At 42.7% G+C, this 23,108-nt stretch overlaps 1 protein-coding gene across 1 annotated transcript in view; it reads left to right on the top strand.

Annotated features, from left to right (window-relative positions):
- LOC120942833 overlaps window positions 1–23,108 on the top strand; it is a 60,537-nt gene that overhangs the window by 18,740 nt on the left and 18,689 nt on the right. Inside the window, exons 7-12 of the mRNA XM_040355758.1 lie at window positions 2,042–2,575; window positions 6,013–6,189; window positions 9,773–9,840; window positions 13,137–13,515; window positions 14,896–15,072; window positions 16,641–17,535. Coding sequence (XP_040211692.1) covers window positions 2,042–2,575; window positions 6,013–6,189; window positions 9,773–9,840; window positions 13,137–13,515; window positions 14,896–15,072; window positions 16,641–17,535 — 2,230 coding nt within the window. The remainder of the gene's footprint in view (window positions 1–2,041; window positions 2,576–6,012; window positions 6,190–9,772; window positions 9,841–13,136; window positions 13,516–14,895; window positions 15,073–16,640; window positions 17,536–23,108) is intronic.

Here is a 23,108-nt window from a genome sequence, read left to right as displayed (position 1 = left end):
CATATGTTATGTAGTAGACATGTGCATTGCCAAAATTTATGTTTGTTTTCATTTTCGTTTCATTCATTTTGTTTTTCTTTTCGGAAATTCCTAAATTAGAAAATGTGTTACATTCGGAAGTTCGGAAATTTGAAAATCCAAATTTTTTAATTCTCAGGTTTTTGAATTTCCGAATGTCCAATGTTTCGAATTTCCAAGTTTTTTCAAATTTTCAAATTTCCAAATCTCAATTTCCAATTTCCAAATTTCCTATTTTTTTTATTTTCTCATTTCTGAATTTTACTAATTTCCTAATTTTCTCATTTACTCATTTCCAATTTCCAGATTTTTGCATTTCCAAATTTTCAAATTTCGGAATTCTCTAATTGACCAACTCTCTCATTTTTGAATTTCGAATTTCCAAATTTCCAGATTTTCAAGTTTTCGAATTCCGAATTTCCGAATTTTCCGGAATTCGAAAATTTTAAAATACGGAAGTTCGAAACACAGTGAACGTTGGAGAAAGAGCAATAATTCTATCCCTAGACCTTCTCTGTGACTCAAAACATGTAACCAGTAAAAAAAATTAAAGCGTCGTGTCCTATGAGGATTTTTAAGTATCAAAGTTTGGCGCCATTTCACGAGCGTGTGCAATTTTGAAGCGTGACATGTTTGGTATCTATTTTCTCAGCGTAACTTTATCTTTCACATTATGCAAAAAAAATGGGCTAACTTTACTGTTTTTTTTTTTAAGCATGAAACAGTTTTTTTAAAAACGCATTCGAAAAATTGCTGCGCAAATATCATGCGAGATAAAAAGTTGTAATGACAACCATTGAATTCTCTAGGGTCTCTGCTAAAAAAAATATATATAATGTTTGGGGGTTCTGTGTAATTTTCTAGCAAAAAAATATGATTTTTTACATGTAGGAGAGGCGTGCCAGAATTGGCCCGGTGGGCAAGTGGTTAACCACTTAAGCCCCGGACCATTTTGCTGGTCAATGACCGAGCCACTTTTTGCGATTCGGCACTGCGTCGCTTTAACTGACAATTGCGCGGTCGTGCGACGTGGCTCCCAAACAAAATTGGCGTGCTTTTTTTCCCACAAATAGAGCTTTCTTTTGGTGGTATTTGATCACCTCTGCGGTTTTTATTTTTTGCGCTATAAACAAAAATAGAGCGACAATTTTGAAAAAAAAATATTTTTTTTTACTTTTTGCTGTAATAAATATCCCCAAAAAAAGATCTAAAAAAAAAAATTTTCCTCAGTTTAGGCCGCTACGTATTCTTCTACATATTTTTCGTTAAAAAAATCACAATAAGCGTTTATTGATTGGTTTGCGCAAAAGTTCTAGCGTCTACAAAATAGGGGGTAGTTTTATGGCATTTTTATTAATATTTTTTTTTTATCGGTACTGCGACATTATGGCGGACACTTCGGACACTTTTGACACATTTTTGGGACCATTGGCATTTTTATAGCGATCAGTGCTATAAAAATGCATTGATTACTGTAAAAATGTCACTGGTAGGGAAGGGGTTAACACTAGGGGGCTAGGAAGGGGTTAATCATGTTCCCTGGGTGTGTTCTAACTGAAGGGGGGGCGGGACTGACTAGGGGAAATGACAGATCGTTGTTCATACATTGTATAAACAGACGAACGGTCATTTCTTCCCCTGACAGGATCGGGAGCTGTGTGTTTACACACACAGCTCCCGGTTCTCGCTCTGTAATGAGCGATCGCGGGTGCCCGGCGACGATCGCGCCCGCCGGGCACTCGCATCGGCACCAAGGGCGAGCAGGGGGCGTGCGCCCCCAGTGGCTGCAATGCAAAATCACGTTATATTACGTGATTTTGCGCAGCCGAGCCGACCTGCCGCCGTAAAACTACGGTGGGCGGTCGGCAAGAGGTTAATGGTGTGCAGCCGATTCTACTTATTGAATTGCACCAGATGGACTGAGCAATGGCGTCATGACTTTTGAAGGACATAAGAGAATTAAATGATAGCTAGATATCTAGACAGACAGAATTTCACATCTTTATTCTTTCTTTTTATTCAGGTCAAGCCAAATACAACGGTCATAAGAACAGAAAAACACAAGACCAAGGGTCCACCTGCGACTCCTCATCTCCCCGGACAGGATCTGTTGACCCTCTGACTTTATTGGAGAAAAGCGAATTTACAGAACCACGATACAAGAAATCTAAGACATTATCGTTCAGTGAGCAAACCAATTCCAAAGGACAATTATCTAATCGGACACACTATGGTAATGAGGAGGAAGGTGCACGGCATCCCACCGATCCCATATTTAGTAAGTCACCATCTTCTCCATACCGGATCGGCATCTTCTCGAGGTCGCCAGAGAGTAATTACAAATGGCTTTCTGACAGACTTATGGAAGATGATCCCATGAGAGCGCTTGACGTCAAATCCGTCTGCATAACGAATGATTATAAAACGTTCGGTTCAGGACTGGAAACATGCCGGTTCGCCATTCTGTATCACACGCTAAAGAATGGAAGACTCAACATCACCAACGCCGTGGATTCCTTGTATGACACAGAGCTCCGGGACATGTCAAATTTATTCGGTGAGTTGCTCCTTATCCTAGCGAATATTTAAATGTGTATTCACCTTGGAGTCCACCATGTCAGTCCAACCGTCAAGATCCACAGGTCATTAGAGCAGAACTAAAGTATGTTTCTTTTTTTATGCCAACGCTCCACAATTGTGCATGTTTCCATTAGACATGTGCACTGCCAAAAAAACGTGTTTGTTTTCGTTTTCATTTGTTATTTTTTTTTTTCATTTTTCGGGTCATTCGTTATGATCTAAATTCATTATGTAGCACTACCCCCGAAGGAGCTGCTGGTTTTGTTTTGGGTGGCATGTTACCTCATGGCTCCTCCGCCGTCCTAGGTGTGAATGGTGAATGTAAGGCCGCGTACACACGATCAGTTCATCCGTTGAGAGCGGTCCAAAGGACCGTTGTCCTAGGTTAACCGATGAAGCTGACTGATGGTCCGTCGCGCCTACACACCATCGGTTAAAAAAAACGATTGTGTCAGAATGCTGTGACCTAAAACACAATGACATGCTGAAAAAAACGAAGTTCGATGCTTCCAAGCATGCGTCGACTTGATTCTGAGCATGCGTGGGTTTTTAACCGATAGTTTTCCATACTAATGATCGTTTTTGACCTATCGGTTAGGCGTCCATCGGTTTAATTTTAAAGCAAGTTCTACATTTTTTGACCAAAGGATAACTGACCAATGGGGCCCACACACGATCGGTTTGGACCAATGAAAAGGTCCTTCAGTCCATTTTCATTGGTTTTGACCGACCGTGTGTACGCGGCCTAACAGTAACGGAATGTCCACGACAGGTGTCTTTTTCCGTCCTCTTTTTTACCCACCTGGGTAAAAACAATAAAACTTGCGGTGAAGAGTAGAGATGAAGTAGAAGGAGAAATAGACTCAGGCGTAACAACAGAAAACAGTCCTGCTTCCCACAACACTTTGTATTCTTCGCCACTCCAGCCAGAGTGGGCACAGCGCAGCCGGACAGGCCTCTCCCACTGGCCCGGCAGCCAGAGTATCGCTCGGAACTTGAAGGAAAAAGTCTCTGCCACAGACCCTCCTTGGTAGCACTCAGAACTTAAAGGAAAAGGTCTCTGCCACAGACCCTCCTTGGTAGCACTCAGAACTTGAAGGAAAAGGTCTCTGCCACAGACCCTCCTTGGTAGCACTCAGAACTTGAAGGAAAAGTCTCTGCCACAGACCCTCCATGGTAGCACTCAGAACTTGAAGGAAAAGTCCTTGCCACAGACCCTCCCCAGAATTGTGATGGCGGAGATGATCCCCCTTAATAGATTTTGTTGCCTGGATCTCCTTCAGGTGGTTTTTAAGGTTACCGACTGACAGGTGACCAGCCTCTCAGTGTCTGGTTACCTTGATCCCCGGTGGTTTGTCGAGACCCTATTGGATCGGCAGCCTCCTATTGGCTCTCCTCAGATGGACTCCCCACCGAACAGCTTCCTCGCTTGGGATCTTTCAAGATTGGAAACCCAGTCGACTACTGGGCTCCCCGACACAGCTTAAATGTACCGGACCAACATGGTCCCGGAACCCAGGAACACAGCGAGGAAAAACCCCTCCTGATAGGCTGCTGGGGAAGAGCACCCAAACCTCGACTCCACTGCTGCCACCTATCGCCCCGGGGTGGGAACAGCACCCCAGAAACTACAGAATGAGCCCACAGCACAGCCAAGCTGAAACAGAGACCCAACTTTGAACATAATAATTGGATCAGAGTCAGTTAACACTCTGATCCCCCTCTAAATTTAACTAGCACCAGTACTTGGAAGTAACCAGGCGCTACAATTATTTCAAATAAATTCGGAAATTTTGAAATTCGAAATCCGGAATCCAAAAATTTGGAAAAAAAGACCGTTTAGCAGCGTCCCGTGTACATAGGGCCTAAACGCAGCTAAACGCTGTAAACCCTGCTGTAAATGCGGCTAAACTGACGTTTTTAGACACTGGTTTCTAGCTGTTAATTTTAATCGTTTGGGAGAGGTTGAACAACGTCCCGTGTACATGAAGCCTTAGGCCCCTTTCACACGTGCGGACCGTTTAGGTCCACCTGTCAGTTTTTTAGGCGGACCCGAACGGACGCTCCGTGGACCTCTATGGAGCCGCGGATGTCAGCGGTGACATTAAACCATTAGACATGTGCACTGCCAACAAAAATGTGTTTGTTTTTGTTTTCATTTGTTATTTTTTATTTTTCACTTTTCGGGTCGTTCGTTATGATCTAAATTCATTATTTCAAATAAATTCGGACATTTGGAAATTCCAAACCCGGAAATTGGAAATCCGTAGTGCAGAAATTTTGAAAATCTGTCAATTCAGAAATTTGAAAATCTAAAAAAATAAGTAGGAAAAATCCGAAAAGTTCAAAGAACTAAAATTCAAAAATAAGTCAGAAAATGTGAAAATCCGAAGATCCGAAATAATAACTAACTAGCTAATAATAACTATTAAATTATAGGTATTGGAATTTCCTTTCAAATTTGGCTGTTGGTGAACGTAACGAATACCAATTTATCCCAAGTTACGAATTATCCAAAATAATGATAACGAACAAATTGAACAAAACCAGTATGCTGGTTACACGAATACACACTCCTAACAGGGGGCCAGATTCATGTAGATTTACGGCGGCGTATCGTATCCCGTTTACGTTACACCGCCGCAAGTTTCCAGCGTAACTGCTTGATTCACAAAGCACTTGCGTGTAAACTTTCGGCGGCGTAGCGTAAAGCCGTCCGGCGCAAGCCCGCCTAATTCAAATGGGGCGTGTACCATTTAAATTAGGCGCGTTCCCGCGCCGAACGTTCTGCGCATGCTCCGTTTGGAAATTTCCCGCCGTGCTTTGCGCAAAATTACGGCGCCCTGACGTGTTTTTTGAACGGCGACGTGAGTAACGTACTTTCGTATTCCCGGACGTCTTACGCAAAAAAATATATAAATTAAATTTGACGCGGGAACGACGGCCATACTTTAACATGGATGGTGTAATTTTACACCATCTAAATAGCGCTCTTAACTTTACGACGGGAAAAGCCGACATAAGAGAATGCGACGAACGCGCGTACCTTCGCGGATCGCCGTAAACAGCTAATTTGCATACCCGACGCAGGAAAACAACGCAAACTCCACCCAGCGGCCGCCGGAGAATTACACCTACGATCCGAAGCCGTACGCTTGTCGGATCTATGCCAAAAGCCGTCGTATCTTGGTTTGAGGATTCCAAATCAAGATACGACGTGGAAAATTTGAAAATATGCCGGAGTATCAGCAGATACGCCGGCGTATTTCTGCTGTGAATCTGGCCCAGGAACTCTATTTTAGACTGCATATACCAGGCCTTCCATATTTTTTTTTAAAACTGAGCTGCATTCTAATCAATTTGTTTTCCATCTCTTCATCTATATAATGAAATATTTTTTGTTTTCTATTCCAGGGAAAGAAAATGTGATTGTGGTAGTTGATGACTTGAAGAGCAGCGAGCCTAAAGAAAGGGAGAGGATACTGAGACACCAGCCCAGTATTCATGAATGTGCCGAGGATTTGTTCATATTCACAGAAAAAGAGAAATACACAAGTAGTCTGCAGACAATAAAAGAAATGATACAGAGACGTACGTTTTCAGAATCATTCAGGCCTTTTTTTTATCATAAAATAGGTGCAGGAACTCAACCATAAAATAGGTGCAGGAACTCATCCATAAAATAGGTGCAGGAACTCAACCATAAAATAGGTGCAGGAACTCATCCATAAAATAGGTGCAGGAACTCAACCATAAAATAGGTGCAGGAACTCATCCATAAAATAGGTGCAGGAACTCATCCATAAAATAGGTGCAGGAACTCATCCATAAAATAGGTGCAGGAACTCAACCATAAAATAGGTGCAGGAACTCAACCATAAAATAGGTGCAGGAACTCAACCATAAAATACGCACAGGAACTCAACCATAAAATAGGTGCAGGAACTCAACCATAAATAGGTGCAGAAATTCAACCATAAAATAGCTGCAGGACCTCAACCATAAAATAGGTACAGGAACTCATCCATAAAATAGGTGCAGGAACTCAACCATAAATAGGTGCAGAAATTCAACCATAAAATAGCTGCAGGACCTCAACCATAAAATAGGTACAGGAACTCATCCATAAAATAGGTGCAGGAACTCAACCATAAATAGGTGCAGAAATTCAACCATAAAATAGCTGCAGGACCTCAACCATAAAATAGGTACAGGAACTCATCCATAAAATAGGTGCAGGAACTCAACCATAAATAGGTGCAGAAATTCAACCATAAAATAGGTGCAGGAACTCAACCATAAAATAGGTACAGGAACTCATCCATAAAATAGGTGCAGGAACTCAACCATAAAATAGGTACAGGATCTCAACCATAAAATAGGTGCAGGAACTCAACCATAAAATAGGTGCAGGAACTCAACCATAAAATAGGTGCAGGAACTCAACCATAAAATAGGTGCAGGAACTTAACCATATAATAGGTGCAGAAACTCAACCATAAAAAAGGTACAGGAACTCAACCATAAAAAAGGTACAGGAACTCAACCATAAAATAGGTGCAGGACCTCAACCATAAAATAGGTACAGGAACTCAACCATAAAATAGGTGCATTAACTCAACCATAAAATAGGTGTAGAAACTCAACCATAAAATACGTACAGGAACTCAACCATAAAATAGGTGCAGGAACTCAACCATAAAAAAGGTACAGGACCTCAACCATAAAATAGGTGCAGGAACTCAACCATAAAATAGGTACAGGAACTCAACCATAAAAAAGGTACAGGAACTCAACCATAAAATAGGTACAGGAACTCAACCACAAAATAGGTGCAGGAACTCAACCATAAAATAGGTGCAGAAACTCAACCATAAAATAGGTGCAGGAACTCAACCATAAAATAGGTGCAGGAACTCAACCATAAAATAGGTGCAGGAACTCATCCATAAAATAGGTGCAGGAACTCATCCATAAAATAGGTGCAGGAACTCATCCATAAAATAGGTGCAGGAACTCAACCATAAAATAGGTACAGGAACTCAACCATAAAATAGGTGCAGGAACTCAACCATAAAATAGGTGCAGGAACTCAACCATAAAATACGCACAGGAACTCAACCATAAAATAGGTGCAGGAACTCAACCATAAATAGGTGCAGAAATTCAACCATAAAATAGCTGCAGGACCTCAACCATAAAATAGGTACAGGAACTCATCCATAAAATAGGTGCAGGAACTCAACCATAAATAGGTGCAGAAATTCAACCATAAAATAGCTGCAGGACCTCAACCATAAAATAGGTACAGGAACTCATCCATAAAATAGGTGCAGGAACTCAACCATAAATAGGTGCAGAAATTCAACCATAAAATAGGTGCAGGACCTCAACCATAAAATAGGTACAGGAACTCATCCATAAAATAGGTGCAGGAACTCATCCATAAAATAGGTGCAGGAACTCAACCATAAAATAGGTACAGGATCTCAACCATAAAATAGGTGCAGGAACTCAACCATAAAATAGGTGCAGGAACTCAACCATAAAATAGGTGCAGGAACTCAACCATAAAATAGGTGCAGGAACTTAACCATATAATAGGTGCAGAAACTCAACCATAAAAAAGGTACAGGAACTCAACCATAAAAAAGGTACAGGAACTCAACCATAAAATAGGTGCAGGACCTCAACCATAAAATAGGTACAGGAACTCAACCATAAAATAGGTGCATTAACTCAACCATAAAATAGGTACAGGAACTCAACCATAAAATAGGTGTAGAAACTCAACCATAAAATACGTACAGGAACTCAACCATAAAATAGGTGCAGGAACTCAACCATAAAAAAGGTACAGGACCTCAACCATAAAATAGGTGCAGGAACTCAACCATAAAATAGGTACAGGAACTCAACCATAAAAAAGGTACAGGAACTCAACCATAAAATAGGTACAGGAACTCAACCACAAAATAGGTGCAGGAACTCAACCATAAAATAGGTGCAGAAACTCAACCATAAAATAGGTGCAGGAACTCAACCATAAAATAGGTACAGGAACTCAACCATAAAATAGGTACAGGAACTCACACAGTACCCTAGTACCTCCCCGCACACTGTAGGTGGCTTCACCTCTCTCATTTGCAGGGAGATCATCCAGTGGGAGTGTCAGCAGCCACACTGCACCCCAAGGCACCTACATCTCCCAGGTCCCAATCCTGCACTCAGTGGGAGCTGCTCAGAAGATCCGATCTGTTGGAGCCATTGGAAGACAAGCTGTCACTTGTAAACATAGATGCCAGACTTCTGTGTTTACAAGTGACTGTGGTAAGCAGGGAGCATAGGGCCTGAGCCAAAGGTGGTGGAACTGAGTTCCCCCAAGTTTCAGCTGAAAAAAAGCCCTGGAATCATTCATACGGTATACACAATGCCTGGAAAAAGTCATATAGATCCCAAATACCAAACTGCACGTCCTCGGGAGAAGTCCTGGAAGCAGGAATAGGAGGAAGCATCGAGGGCGCAAGAGAGCAGGAGAGATGAAAGGACCGATTTGGTTGATATTTTAAAACTAGGTTAGTGATGTAGCTGGGGGTCAAGTTGTGAAAGTGTGAAAGTAGCCTAAATGCCCTGTACACACGATCAGAATTTCCGACGAAAAAAGTCAGACGGAATTTTTTCATCGGATATTCCGACCGTGTGTGGGCCCCATCTGACTTTTTTCGTTGCCGTTTAGAAATAGAACATGTTTTATTTTTTTCCCGATAGAAATTCTGACCGTCTGTGTGGAACTCCAACGGAGAAAAAAACACGCATGCTCAGAATCAAGTCGACGCATGCTTGGAAGGATTGAACTTCATTTCTTGGCTCGTCGTCGTGTTTTACGTCACCGCGTTTTGGACAGTCAGAATTTGGTCTAACAGTGTGTATGCAAGACAGCTTGAACGGAATTCCGACGGAAAATTCCATCTGATTTTATCCCATCGGAAATTCCAATCGTGTGTACAGGGCATTAAAGTAGCGCAGTGCTGAATAGCATAAAATGTCCTGGTGATGAAGGGAGTAAAACCTTCCGGAGGGCAAGTGGTTAAACTTCAACATTTAGAACAAGTCCAATTTTTATTGGTTTGTTTGAGGTGGTCGTGTTTTTTATCGCTCTCTTTGTCCACATTAGGTGTGAAGAGATCTCAACAGGAGGAGGAAAGCTCTGGAGGAATTTCAACTTCAACAGGATCCAGATCTGTATGTATTGGACTTCACCCTTTTCATTTATAATGAGTCTAAACTGCAATTATGGTGAGATTGTGAAGGTCGAAAATTGGTAATTCGTGAACACTGCGGCCATTTTTTCCTTTTTCTTAGCCTGAGCTTTCCCATGCGTTAGGTGCGGCGTCTTTTGGAAATTTCAATGGGCCGCCCAACAGGCGACAATTGCACCACAAGTATTACATGCACCTTTTTAAAATGCAACACATCATAATGCATGATATTTTATTATGATGCTTTTGGTGCACAGCGGTGAACAATCGTTAGCGAGGTGCGTTGGGGTACCATTAAGGACGGCATTTTTATACACTGCAGAAAAGTTTGCAATTATGCGAACATTGCACAGATGGAAACTTAACCACAAGACACCCAAGACTTAACCACAAGACACCCAAGACTTAACCACAAGACACCCAAGACTTAACCACAAGACACCCAAGACTTAACCACAAGACACCCAAGACTTAACCACAAGACGCCCAAGACTTAACCACAAGACGCCCAAGACTTAATCACAAGACGCCCAAGACTTAACCACAAGACGCCCAAGGCTTAACCACAAAACGCCCAAGACTTAACCACAAGACGCCTAAGACTTAACCACAAGACGCCCAAGACTTAACCACAAGACGCACCAGAACTTAACCACAAGACGCCCAAGACTTAACCACAAGACACCCAAGACTTAACCACAAGATGCCCAAGACTTAACCACAAGACACCCAAGACTTAACCACAAGACGCCCAAGACTTAACCACAAGACACCCAAGACTTAACCACAAGACGCCCAAGACTTAACCACAAGACGCCCAAGACTTAACCACAAGACACCCAAGACTTAACCACAAGACGCCCAAGACTTAACCACAAGACGCCCAAGACTTAACCACAAGACGCCCAAGACTTAACCACAAGACGCCCAAGACTTAACCACAAGACGCCCAAGACTTAACCACAAGACACCCAAGACTTAACCACAAGACACCCAAGACTTAACCACAAGACACCCAAGACAAATTTGGCATTTCTCTACTACATGTGCGTTCGCTTCTACATGCAAGCACAAGGGGATTGGCAGGGCCGATCCTAGGGTCACAAGCGCCTGGGTGCAGAAATATTTCTGGCGCCCCCACATGGGCGTGGTCATTTTACTAACTCCTCCCCTTTACAAATGTTTCTATGGCAACGACTCAACCACAGAAATGCTCCCCCATGAAGTCTTCATTACCCTCAGATCCTTACATGATCTCTTAACAATAAACAAAATACAGGAAGAGAAGCAGAGTACTTTATTGAGACCTGGAGGGGGGCCTCTCTGATGGACACTGAGAGGGCCTCTGTTAGAGAGTCTGTTAGAAAGACCCCCAGACATACTACAGACATGTTACAGGAGATGGTCAGAGACTGCAGACATAATACAGGAGATGATCAGAGACTGCAGACATAGTACAGGAGATGATCAGAGACTGCAGACATAGTACAGGAGATGATCAGAGACTGCAGACATAATATAGGAGATGATCAGAGACTGCAGACATAGTACAGGAGACGGTCAGAGACTGCATAAATGATATAGGAAATGATTAGAGACTGCAGACATAGTACAGGAGATGGTCAGAGACTGCAGACATGATATAGGAGATGATCAGAGACTGCAGACATAGTACAGGAGACGGTCAGAGACTGCAGAAATGATATAGGAAATTATTAGAGACTGCAGACATAGTACAGGAGATGGTCAGAGATTGCAGACATGATATAGGAGATGGTCAGAGACTGTAGACATAGTACAGGAGATGATCAGAGACTGCAGACATGATATAGGAGATGATCAGAGACTGCAGACATAGTACAGGAGACAGTCGGAGACTGCAGACATGATATAGGAGATGATTAGAGACTTCAGACATAGTACAGGAGATGATCAGAGACTGCAGACATGATATAGGAGATGGTCAGAGACTGCACTGTACTGTCAGATGTTTTTTCATCTTAATGCATAGGATGCATTAAGGTGAAAAAACATTTACCTTTACAACCCCTTTAAGTATCTTTGATGTTTGATTGTTGCTATGTGTTATAGATATCTGCTGTTTAGTATATTCCTATTTTCTTGAGGAATAAATGTAACATTATTTACTAAGCAACTGTGTCTGTCTTCATAGCTAACATTATAGCATCAGGCCTAGCATATTCTGGTTAGATGATATTAGTTAATAAAGGGACATACAAATACAATGAATATATAGATGCAATAGCTACAAACTATAGGTTACAATATAGAGCATAGTACTATATATACGGTATATTGCGTTTACTTCAAAAATCCATCAGGCTTTACTTCCTCTTTAAAGAGATTCTTGCCGCACATACGGTCGGGATTTCCATCAGGCAAAGTCTGTCAGAAATTCAGACGGGAAAATAGAGAACCAGCTCTCAGGCCTCCTACACACGGGCAAGAATCTCGTCAGGAAAAAAACGTTGTTTTTCCCGACGAGATTCTTGGCAAGAATCTCTTGCCGCCTGACTGTGAAAACAGACCTTTCAAAAGTACCGCGGTTCTCTTGAAAGGCAAGAACACGGTGACATCATCGCGTACGACGAGCATGCGTAGGAAGCTACCGAGCATGCGTCAAAGTCATTTCGAGCATGTGCGGGTTTCCACGGCAACCAGGTAAGTATACACACTCTTGGGTTTCTCGGCAGGAAAACACTGCCGAGAATCTTACGACGAGAAAATAGAGAGCAGGTTCTCTATTTTTCTCGTCTAAATTCTGGGCAGTTTTCTTGTTGAGAATCCTGAAAGCCGTGTACACACGCACGGTATAGTCGGCAAGAAAGCTCTGCCAGCAGTTTTCTTGCTGGTTCTTGCCGAGAAAACCGAGCGTGTCTACGAGGCTTCAATCTATTTCTATCAGAATTCACGACAGAAAGAGTCCGATGGAGCCTACACACGGTCAGAATTCCCGACCAAAAGCTCCCATCTGACCTTTTCTGTTGGGAATTCCAACAGAAATAGATTGAGAGCTGGTTCTCTATTTTCCCGTCGGAATTTCCGACAGACTTTTCCTGATGGAAATCCCGACCGTGTGTACGGGGCTTAGGTGTGTGCCTACTAAGTGCTAATAACAGTGGCATGACTGTTGCTATATGTGTGTGTGTGCGGGAGGGGGGGGGGGGCAAATAGGTCTGTAGTAATAAGATTATTCAAAAATTTGCATCCATTTATATTATTCAAACATTAACTTTATTTTTATTTATTTTTTCCAAGTCAAGTGATTTTGAGCTTAATGACACAATAAACAAAGGTAAAGGGAAGTATACGAGACGTCATGCCGCCGAGTCTACATCAGGCAAATCAAGCAAGCCAAGTCACTCACCACTTCCTCCCTACCGGATCGGCATCTTCTCGAGGTCGACAGAGAGCAATTACACCTGGCTTATCAACAGACTGATGGAAGATGATCCCATGAGAACACTTGACATCAAATCCGTCGCCATAACGAATGATTATAAAACGTTCCGCTCAGGACTGGAAACCTGCCGGTTCGCCATTCTGTATCACACGCAAAAGCATGGAAGACTCAACATCACCAACGTGGCCAATTCCTTGTATGATGGCGAGCTCCGGGACATGTCAAATTTCCTTGGTGAGTTGCTCCTTATCTTAGCAAAAGTGTAAAGCCCTGTACACATGGGCCAGAATCTCGTCAGGAAAAAAAACATAGTTTTTCCTGTTGAGATTCTTGGCAATAGGGTTTCCATGGTGACAGGTAAGTATACACACGCTCAGGTTTCTCGGCAGGAAAACACTGTCGAGAATCACAATGAGAAAATAGAAAGCAGGCTCTCTTTTTTTCCCGTCGGGATTCTGGGCAGTTTTCTTGACGAGAAACCTGAAAGCCTCGTACACACGCTTGGTTCCCTCGGCGAGCATGTGTACGAGGCTTAAGTTCCCCCCATGTCTGTTCAGCCTTCGAGATCCACAGGTCATTATAGCAGAACTAAAGTATATATATATATATATTTTGGGCTAGATTCAGGTAGGGGCACGAAAGTTTGTGCGGGCGTAGCATATGTTATTTACGCTACGCCACCGCAGAGGCAAGTGCAGTATTCACAAAGCACTTGCTCCGTAAGTTGCGGCGGCGTATCGTAAATCTGCTGGCGTAAGCCCGCCAAATTCAAATTGTCAAGAGGTGGGCGTGTTTTATGTAAATAATACATGACCATACGTAAATGACTTTTCTCAGGAACGGCGCATGCGCCGGCCGTGAACGTATCCCAGTGCGCATGCTCCTAATCACGTCGCAAATAGTCAATGCTTTCGACCAGAACGTAATTTACGCAAAGCCCTATTCGCGAACGACTTACGCAAACAACGTAAAATTTTAAAAATTTGACGCGGGAATGAGGTCCATACTTAACATTGGCTATGCCTCATATAGCAGGAGTAACGTTACGCCGGACAAAGCCTTACACAAACGATGTAAAAAAATCCACCGGGCGCACGTACGTTTCTGAATCGGCGTATCCAGCTCATTTGCATATTCTACGCTGAAATTGATGGAAGCGCCACCTAGCGGCCAGCGTAAAAATGCACCCTAAGATACGACGGCGTAAGAGACTTACGCCAGTTGGATCTTAGCCTAATTTCGGCGTATCTTGCTTTCTGAATACAGAAACAAGTTACGCTGGCGCAGCTTTGAATTTACGCGGCTTATCAATAGATACGCCGGCATAAATTCTTTCTGAATCTAGCCCATAATATACAGTCAGGCCTGTTGCAACAAGGCAAGCAAACCAAGCAATTGCTTGGTACCCCCTTGCCGCGCTTCCTCTAAATGCTGCAGCTGCCTGAGCGCTCTATCCAACGCCTTAGTTTTTACCTTTCTTTAGCCCAGGGCCAGGACTATCCAGGGATCCAGATCAGGTTTTTCCATTTTGCTGTAAATTGAGCTACATCCTAATAACTTTGTTTTTCTACTTCTCTCTCAGTCTTATGAAGCCTGTTTTGTTCTCTGTTCCAGGAAGGGACAATGTGATTGTGGTAGCTGATGACTTGAAGAGCAATGAGCCTGAAGAAAAGGAACATATACTGAGACACCAGCCCAGTATTCATGAATTTGCCAAAGATTTGTTCCTATTCACAGAAGAAGAGAAATACACAAGAAATCTGGAGACAATACGAGAAATCATGCAGAGAAGTGAGTTTTCACATTGTTTATTATTTCTATAAACAGATACCCCGTCTTCCATCCTATTGTCATAATATCTCATTTGCGCTATAGCAGGGGTGTCCAAACTTTTTTCAAAGAGGGCGAGATTTGATGAAGTGAACATGCGTGAGGGCCGGCCATTTTGCCTGACATTCTTTAAACCATTAAAATTTGGTCTAAGTGTGTTGGTCCGAGCAACTAATACACGGCCCAACAAGAATTCTCTTGTCTTTGTGGATGTGTGTAGTGAAGAGATGGGCGTGTTATTTGGATAGACCGTATTTATCGGCGTATAACACTCACTTTCACTTTAAAAAGGAAGTTTCAGGGAAAAAATCTTAAATTTTAAATAAAGAACTGTGAAGCAAAATAAGTGTCAGTGCCCATCAATGCAGCCTAATCAGTGCCCATCTGCAGCCTTACCGTTGCCATCAATGCAGCACCCACTCCATTGCCATGAATGCAGCACCCACCATATTGCCATGAATGCAGTACCCACCATATTGCCATGAATGCAGCACCCACCGTATTGCCATGAATGCAGCACCCACTCCATTGCCATGAATGCAGCACCCACCATATTGCCATGAATGCAGTACCCACCATATTGCCATGAATGCAGTACCCACCATATTGCCATGAATGCAGCACCCACCGTATTGCCATGAATGCAGCACCAACTCCATTGCCATGAATGAATCCCACACCCAGCGAACATACTTAACCCCTTCCTTGCCCCCTAGTGTTAACCCCTTCCCTGCCAGTGGCATTTTTATAGTAATCAATGCATTTTTATAGCACTGATCGCTATAAAAATGCCAATGGTCCCAAAAATGTGTCAAAAGGGTCCAATGTGTCCGCAATAATGTTGCAGTACCGAAAAAAACTGCTGATCGCCGCCATTACTAGTAAAAAAAAAATATTAAGAAAAATGCCATAAAACTATCCCCTATTTTGTAAACGCTATAACTTTTGCGTAAACCAATCAATAAAAGCTTATTGCGGTTTTTTTTTACGAAAAATATGTAGAAGAATACGTATCGGCCTAAACTGAGGAAAAAATAAATCTTTATACATTTTTGGGGGATATTTATTATAGCAAAAAGTAAAAAATATTCATTTTTTTCAAAATTGACGCTCTTTTTTTGTTTATAGCGCAAAAACTAAAAACCACAGAGGTGATAAAATACCGCCAAAAGAAAGCTCTATTTGTGGGGAAAAAAGGACGCCAATTTTGTTTGGGAGCCACGTCGCACGACCGCGCAATTGTCAGTTAAAGCGACGCAGTGCCGAATCGCAAAAAGTGGCCCGGTCTTTGACCAGCAATATGGTCCGGGGGTTAAGTGGTTAATCGTCCTTGCATCCCATCAAATTACACAATGCCTACGCCCACTGAAAGCCTGATTTCAAAACAAGATTCAGGTTAATGCACCAGATGGACTGAGCAATGATTTCATGACTTTTGAAGGACATACTGTAAGATAATTAAAAGATAGATAGATAGATACGATAAATAGATAAAGCACATTTCAATATTTTTCTTTCTTTTTATTTAGGTTTGGCAAACTTTAAAGTCCAGAGCAATATTCCAATCACAGCACCACACAGAGATGGGGAATCCTCCGTAAGGAATTCTGGATCTTCTGTTCACAGTTCAAAGAATAGAATAACACCAAACCAAGGATCCGCCATGGACTCCTCACCTCCCTATTCAGGATCTGTTGGCGGTCAGAATGTATCTCAGAGAAGCGGTATTGGAGGATCACAATTCAAGACATCCAAGACCTCATCCGGTGAGCAAACCAGTCCCATGGAAACAAATGATGATCTTCCAGAACCTTCCTCTCCTGGCTTGCTTAGTCCTCCCAACAAGAAATGTAATGATTTGCAACAGGAAAACCAAGAACTAAGACAAGTCATACTCGTCAAAGACGAAATGATCGAAGACCTAAGAAAAGACAAGCTCTCCCAAAAAGAAACGATCAAAGAACTAAGAAAAACCACGCTCTCCCAAGAAGAAACGATCGAAGAACTGAAGAGTACAATTATTTCATTGACTTTAGAGAAAAATAGGGCAGTGCAAAAGATGAGGAAAATAATAAAAGGGGGAGTTGATGGGCACGGGGAGGAGATAAGGGAGAGAAAAAAGTTGTTACAACAGCGAGAAACCAAAGGAAATGAGATAGAAATGGATACATCACCCCAGGAGGGAGAGGAAGGGGCACATGGTCCACCTCAGGGACGGGAGAGATTTCAAGAAAAAGGACTTCATTTGAAAGAACATCATATACAGAAAACAGCAGCTTCCAGTTGTCTCGAGAATCAGAGTATGGATGACCTAATAAACCAATTTCAGGAAATGATAAAGGAGAAGAATCGCAAACTACAGAGGCAGAGCGAGGAGGAGATAAAGAACTCGAGATTTTTAGTGAATAGTGAAGACTACAGTCAGTAGATGTGATGGGTTACGACCATCTAGACCAGTGATGCGGAACCTCGGCACCCCAGATGTTTTGGAACTACATTTCCCATGATGCTCAACTTCGCTGCAGAGTGCATGAGCATCATGGGAAATGTAGTTCCAAAACATCTGGGGTGCCAAGGTTCGCCATCACTGATCTAGACTCTGAACTCCAAACAGTGGCGGCTGGTGCTCAAAATTTTTGGGGGGAGCACAAACAAACTGAATAAAAAAAAAAAAAAAAACATCAATTGCAGCCACTGTGCCATCAAACACAGCCACTGTGCCATTCAAATGCAGCCACTGTGCCCATTAAATGCTGCCTGTGTGCCCATTAAATGCTGCCAGGGTGCCCATCAAATGCTGCCAGGGTGCCCATCATATGCTGCCACTGTGCCAAATGCTGCCAGGGTGCCCATCATATGCTGCCACTGTGCCAAATGCTGCCAGTGTGCCCATTAAATGCTGCCAGTGTGCCCATTAAATGCTGCCAGGGTGCCTATCAAATGCTGCCAGTGTCCCCATTAAATGCTGCCAGTGTCCCCATTAAATGCTGCCAGTGTCCCCATTAAATGCTGCCAGGGTGCCCATCAAATGCTGCCAGTGTGCCCATCATATGTTGCCACTATGCCAAATGCTGCCAGTATCCACAATAAATGCTGCCAGTGTGACCCCCGTCAGCTCGCCGTCTGCCTGGCACTTACCCTGTCTTGGTGGAGCAGCGGGTGACGGCGACGAGCGGGGTCCTTCATGTCTCCTGCAGGGCCGGGCACTTCTCCACACCGTTCTCATGTCACAGTCAGGCATCCAATAGCGGCGCCTGTTGTTTCAGCCAATCAGGTGACAGGGTAACCAGACCCAGTGCACCTGATTGGCTGAGAGGCAGGTCAGTGTTAGGAAAGTGATGTATTCGGTTCCCTAAGACAAGACTGAGTAATCAGCGAACACACAGCAGTGCGCCCGTTGTTTACCCTTTTGGTAGCTTATTAGAGCCCACGGCTCTAATCAGGTGCTTCCAAAACACCCCCGGCGTTGTAATTCATATGCCCGACAAGTGGGCGGGCACATGAATAGGGACGGCGGCGGCGACCATAGATAGATTCATGCAATGCATGAATCTATCTATGTGAGAGAGCAGGGGGGGGGTGGCGCTCCTGCGCCCTTTATGGACGCACCGTCACCGACTCCAACCAATCACCCCGATCAAATGCCCATATGCGAGCAGTTTTACTTGCAAAGTATTTGTATATAATATATGTCTATCTGGTCCTGATATTTACAAAGCTCAGTCACACAGTACAGCCCTGCATGATGGAGGAGGTGACCTTTTTTTTCTGCAGTAATTAACCACTTCACCCCCAGAGGATTTGGCTGCTCAATGACTGGGCCGGTTTTTACGATTCGGCACTGCGCCTATTTAACCCCCAATATCTTTTAATTTTTGCTATAATAAATATCCTAATTAAAAAAAAAAAAAATCCTCAATTTAGGCCGATACCTATTCTTCCACATATTTTTGGTAAAAAAATCGCAATAAACGTATATTGATTGGTTTGCGAAAAAGTTATAGCGTCTCCAAAATAGAGGAAAAATTTATGCCATTTTTTTTTTATTTTAATTTTTTTTTATTGCGTGAAACAAAGTACCTGTATGTTGCGGCTACTTCCGGGTCTGGGGCACATGCTCCCTCCGGAAACCCGCTCCCGCTGTGATTGGACACAGCGGAAGCCAATCAGCAGGTCCAGCAGACGCGATGTTCTCCGGCATCCGGTGATCTCTCTTAGTGTAAGATTTGTTTGCCGCAATGTCGCAGTCCCACTATAAGTCGCTGATCACCGCCATTACTAGAAAAAATAAAAATGCCATAAATCTATCCCGTGGTTTGTAGATGCTGTTTACATTTTTTTTTTTCCAAAGTAGTTTTGTTTATAGCACAAAAAATAAAAACCGCAGAGGTGATCAAATACCACCAAAAGAAAGCTCTATTTGTGGGGGAAAAAAGGACGTCAATTTTATTTGGGTACAGCGTCGCACGACCGCGCAATTGTCAGTTAAATTAGCGCAGTGCCAAATTGCAAAAAATGTTCTGGTTAGGAAGGGGGTGAAACAGTGGCAGCTGGTCGGGTCAATCGCGACCCACCCCCGCCATTGGTCAGTCGGCTCTGCACCTACCCCATCAAAATAAAAAAACTGTTTTTATAGTTTGTAATAAAATGTTGCAAATTTCTCATTGATGTGCACTGACAGGTGGCACTGATAGGGGACACTGATGAGGAGGCACTGATTGGCAGCACTGGTGGGTCCTCTCACTGTCAGCGTGAGGAAAGGAATGCCGACAATCGGCTTGTGTTTACATCATGATCAGCTGTGATTGGACACAGCTGATTACATGGTAAAGGGCCGCTGTGATTGGCCCATTACCCCAATCTATGATCAGCTGCACTGGTCGTAATCACAGGGGGACGTCATATGGCGCTCCCCCCCAGAAGTGGCCGACCGCGCTGTAGCTGCCATTCGGCGAAGTGGTTGAATTGCAATATGTCTTGTGAAGCAATTGGATGTATATATTATTTTCTTTTTTATTTGCTATATTTTTTCCATGAAAGTGGAGTCGCCCTTTAAAAAAAAAAAACTTACATGCCTTGTATCTCTGTCTGCATGTGAGTGGGCAGCGAATGAGAAGAAAAGCAGGCTGATGAGTTCATCTCCCTATCACTCTGCTCTCCCCTCCTACCATTATGCCCCTTGTTACCAAGGCACAAATGATTGATTCCTTGTGCTGATTCTGCTGTACAGAGACTGCAGAAGGTTGATACTACATCATATTCAGACCTTAACAACATTTGTATTAAAAAATAAATAAACATGTAATGATTTATTAAAGAGCATTAATAATAATAAAAAATAATAATAACAGTAATAAGCCCCTGTATATTTACATATATGGCATTGTCTCTTTTATTCTGGGACATGTATAACAACATTCTTACATGTGTAGTGTAATAGACTTTCCCTGGCTCAATTCCAGGATACATGTTCTATTCTGCCGCTGAGCCAAATTCATGATGATGTGAGCATGCAGGCAGAAGAAATCTCACACTTCAGTCTCCATCATCGTCTCCAACAGAAAAGAAAGCCTTTATTCAAATGACAGCTTTTAAAGGCCAAAGTGACATAAGCAAACATCATCACATATGGGTGCATCTGATTGGCTCATCCGCATATGGTTGTTCTCTTGTTAAATCTGTTTCTTCACCACGAGGCTTCACACTCAGTCACCATATTCTTTTACCTGGAGAAAGGAGGGAGGAGTAGTAATTAAAAGACATCTGTTTCTCATCTTCACTCTGGGAGGATTTAACTCTGTCATGACTTTCAGTCAAGGAAGATAATACTAATGTAATACTGAAATACACACATATATATACACACATACGCATCGCATCAAGAAAGAAAATAAATAAAATAATAAAAGAAAGGAAAGCAATATTTGAGGTGTTAAAAGAGAAAGATAACATAGACATTTTATTTCACTCTATCACAGTAGCACCCTCTAGTGTGTGCTAGAAGTAGTTGTTTGTATAGGAGAATTTAGCTTGGCTTGGGTTGTGAATCTGGGTCAGGGTTCAGTGACTCGGGGGCTGGGTGACTCACCTGGCGGCTCTTTCTGGCACTTCACCCCAGACGATGTGCTTTTGACCACGAAACGAGTCGGGAGGACTCCACTGTCGCCCCATTTACATGCAAGAGCTCTTTTACTTCCAGCCAAATGTAAGTTTGATAGCTGTGAATAAACACGTATTTTTTCTTTTATACGGAGTTACGCTATGTGGCCACTTCTCTTTATTTTTCTCTATGCACCACTAACACACTGAGCCAATTGGTTTTGGGATACCAACATCAGTATAGCTTCCGGCTTACTCCTGGGAACCTATTCTATACAAAGACCTACCCACCAGTTGGACCTACGCTTCCTGCCAAGGATTGCTGTTTGACAATCGTCATATAAAGCCTTGACTGACCTCTTTTGGCATATGCCATCAGTGGTCAACAAGTTCCGGTAAGCCTGCACTTTTTCCGGTGATGGGATTGTCACGTTAAAAGAGTCACGCTTTCTCCATTTATTCACTGTTTCACTTGAATGTCTTGTGGATGTTGATGAACTTTGCTATACACATCGGATCATCACACCAAGGAGTTTTGTTGGACTCTGTTTTTATGTTTGATACCACCTTAGGTGCATCAGTTCACGTGCCAGTTGGCACTGTTGTCACTCCTCGCCATAGAGGAATTTCACATGTTTCACAATTTGTGTCTTACATTTATTAATGTTATATGTGTTTTATTTTTTACTATACACATTTTTGGTATTTTGATATTCATTTATTAATTTTAGCGCTACACATACGTATTTCTTGGCACTTCCCCCCGGTCTGGAAGTTGTTAGGAATTTCCAGAGCTGGAGGGTGGGAGTAAGGAGGGGCTGTCATGCATATTTATGAGGACCTCGACCAATCCCCAACAAAAAAAGCTCTGGAAGGGGGCAGGCCACCTCGTAAATAGACACGAGTCATGCCAGATAGAAATGGATTGCCTCAGTGTTTAAATGAGAATAGGGGTGGGTGACATCATCCTAAATAGGGATGATTCGAACACCTCCCCCCCCCCCCCCCGTTATGGTTCGCACCAGAACCTTCGAACGGACCGAACATTTAGAACCCCATTGAAGTCTATGGGACTCGAACGTTCGAATTCAAAAGTGCTCATTTTAAAGCCTAATATGCAAGTTACTGTCGTAAAACGGGTTTGAGAGAAAAAAAAGTTTTAAAAACGGTTGTTTTTTCTGGAGCAGTGATTTTAATGATGCTTAAAGTGAAAAAAAAATTGAAAAATTCCTTTAAATATCGTACCTGCTGGGTGTTACTATAAGAAAAAAGTCATTTAAAACTGCTTGTGGCTTTAATGTAATGTTTGGTCCCTGCAATATGGATGAAAATCATTGAGAAAAATCATAGTGCATGCTTGGCCAATCATCAGCCAGCGATGCACTGCGATGCTGTAAGTGAATTATGAGCCGCGACACGCCACTCGAATTTGGCGCGAACGGTCCAAAATGTTGGTAATTCGACGAACGATCGAACATACGATGTTCGAGTCGAACATGAGTTTGACTCGAATACGAAGCCCATCCCTAATCCTAAATTATGAAATTGGAGAGGGGGGAGGAGATGCATTAGGGTCACTCGCCAGTAATGATTGGGACTGTTGTGGCACCCAGATAAGAGACAATTGGTTTATAAAATGTAACAATTTATTACAAAAATATTAACACAAATTTACAAGAATAGACAATTGTCAGTCACAGAAGTGACTAGCGCAAATACTGTGCAAGATGAAAAGTTGCAATGACCGCCATTTTATTCCCTAGGGTGTCTGCTAAAAAACATATATAATGTTTGGGGGTTCTGAGTCTTTTTCTAGCAAAAGAATGATGATTTGTACATGTAGGAGAGAAGTGTCAGAATAGGCCCGGTATGGAGGTGGGTTTTAAAGCCCGGTATTG

Source organism: Rana temporaria, chromosome 6 (assembly GCF_905171775.1).
Source record: "Rana temporaria chromosome 6, aRanTem1.1, whole genome shotgun sequence".
Classification (NCBI taxonomy): domain Eukaryota; kingdom Metazoa; phylum Chordata; class Amphibia; order Anura; family Ranidae; genus Rana; species Rana temporaria.
The sequence above is the reverse complement of the archived record's forward strand: the minus strand, read 5'-3'. Positions and strand labels throughout refer to the sequence as shown.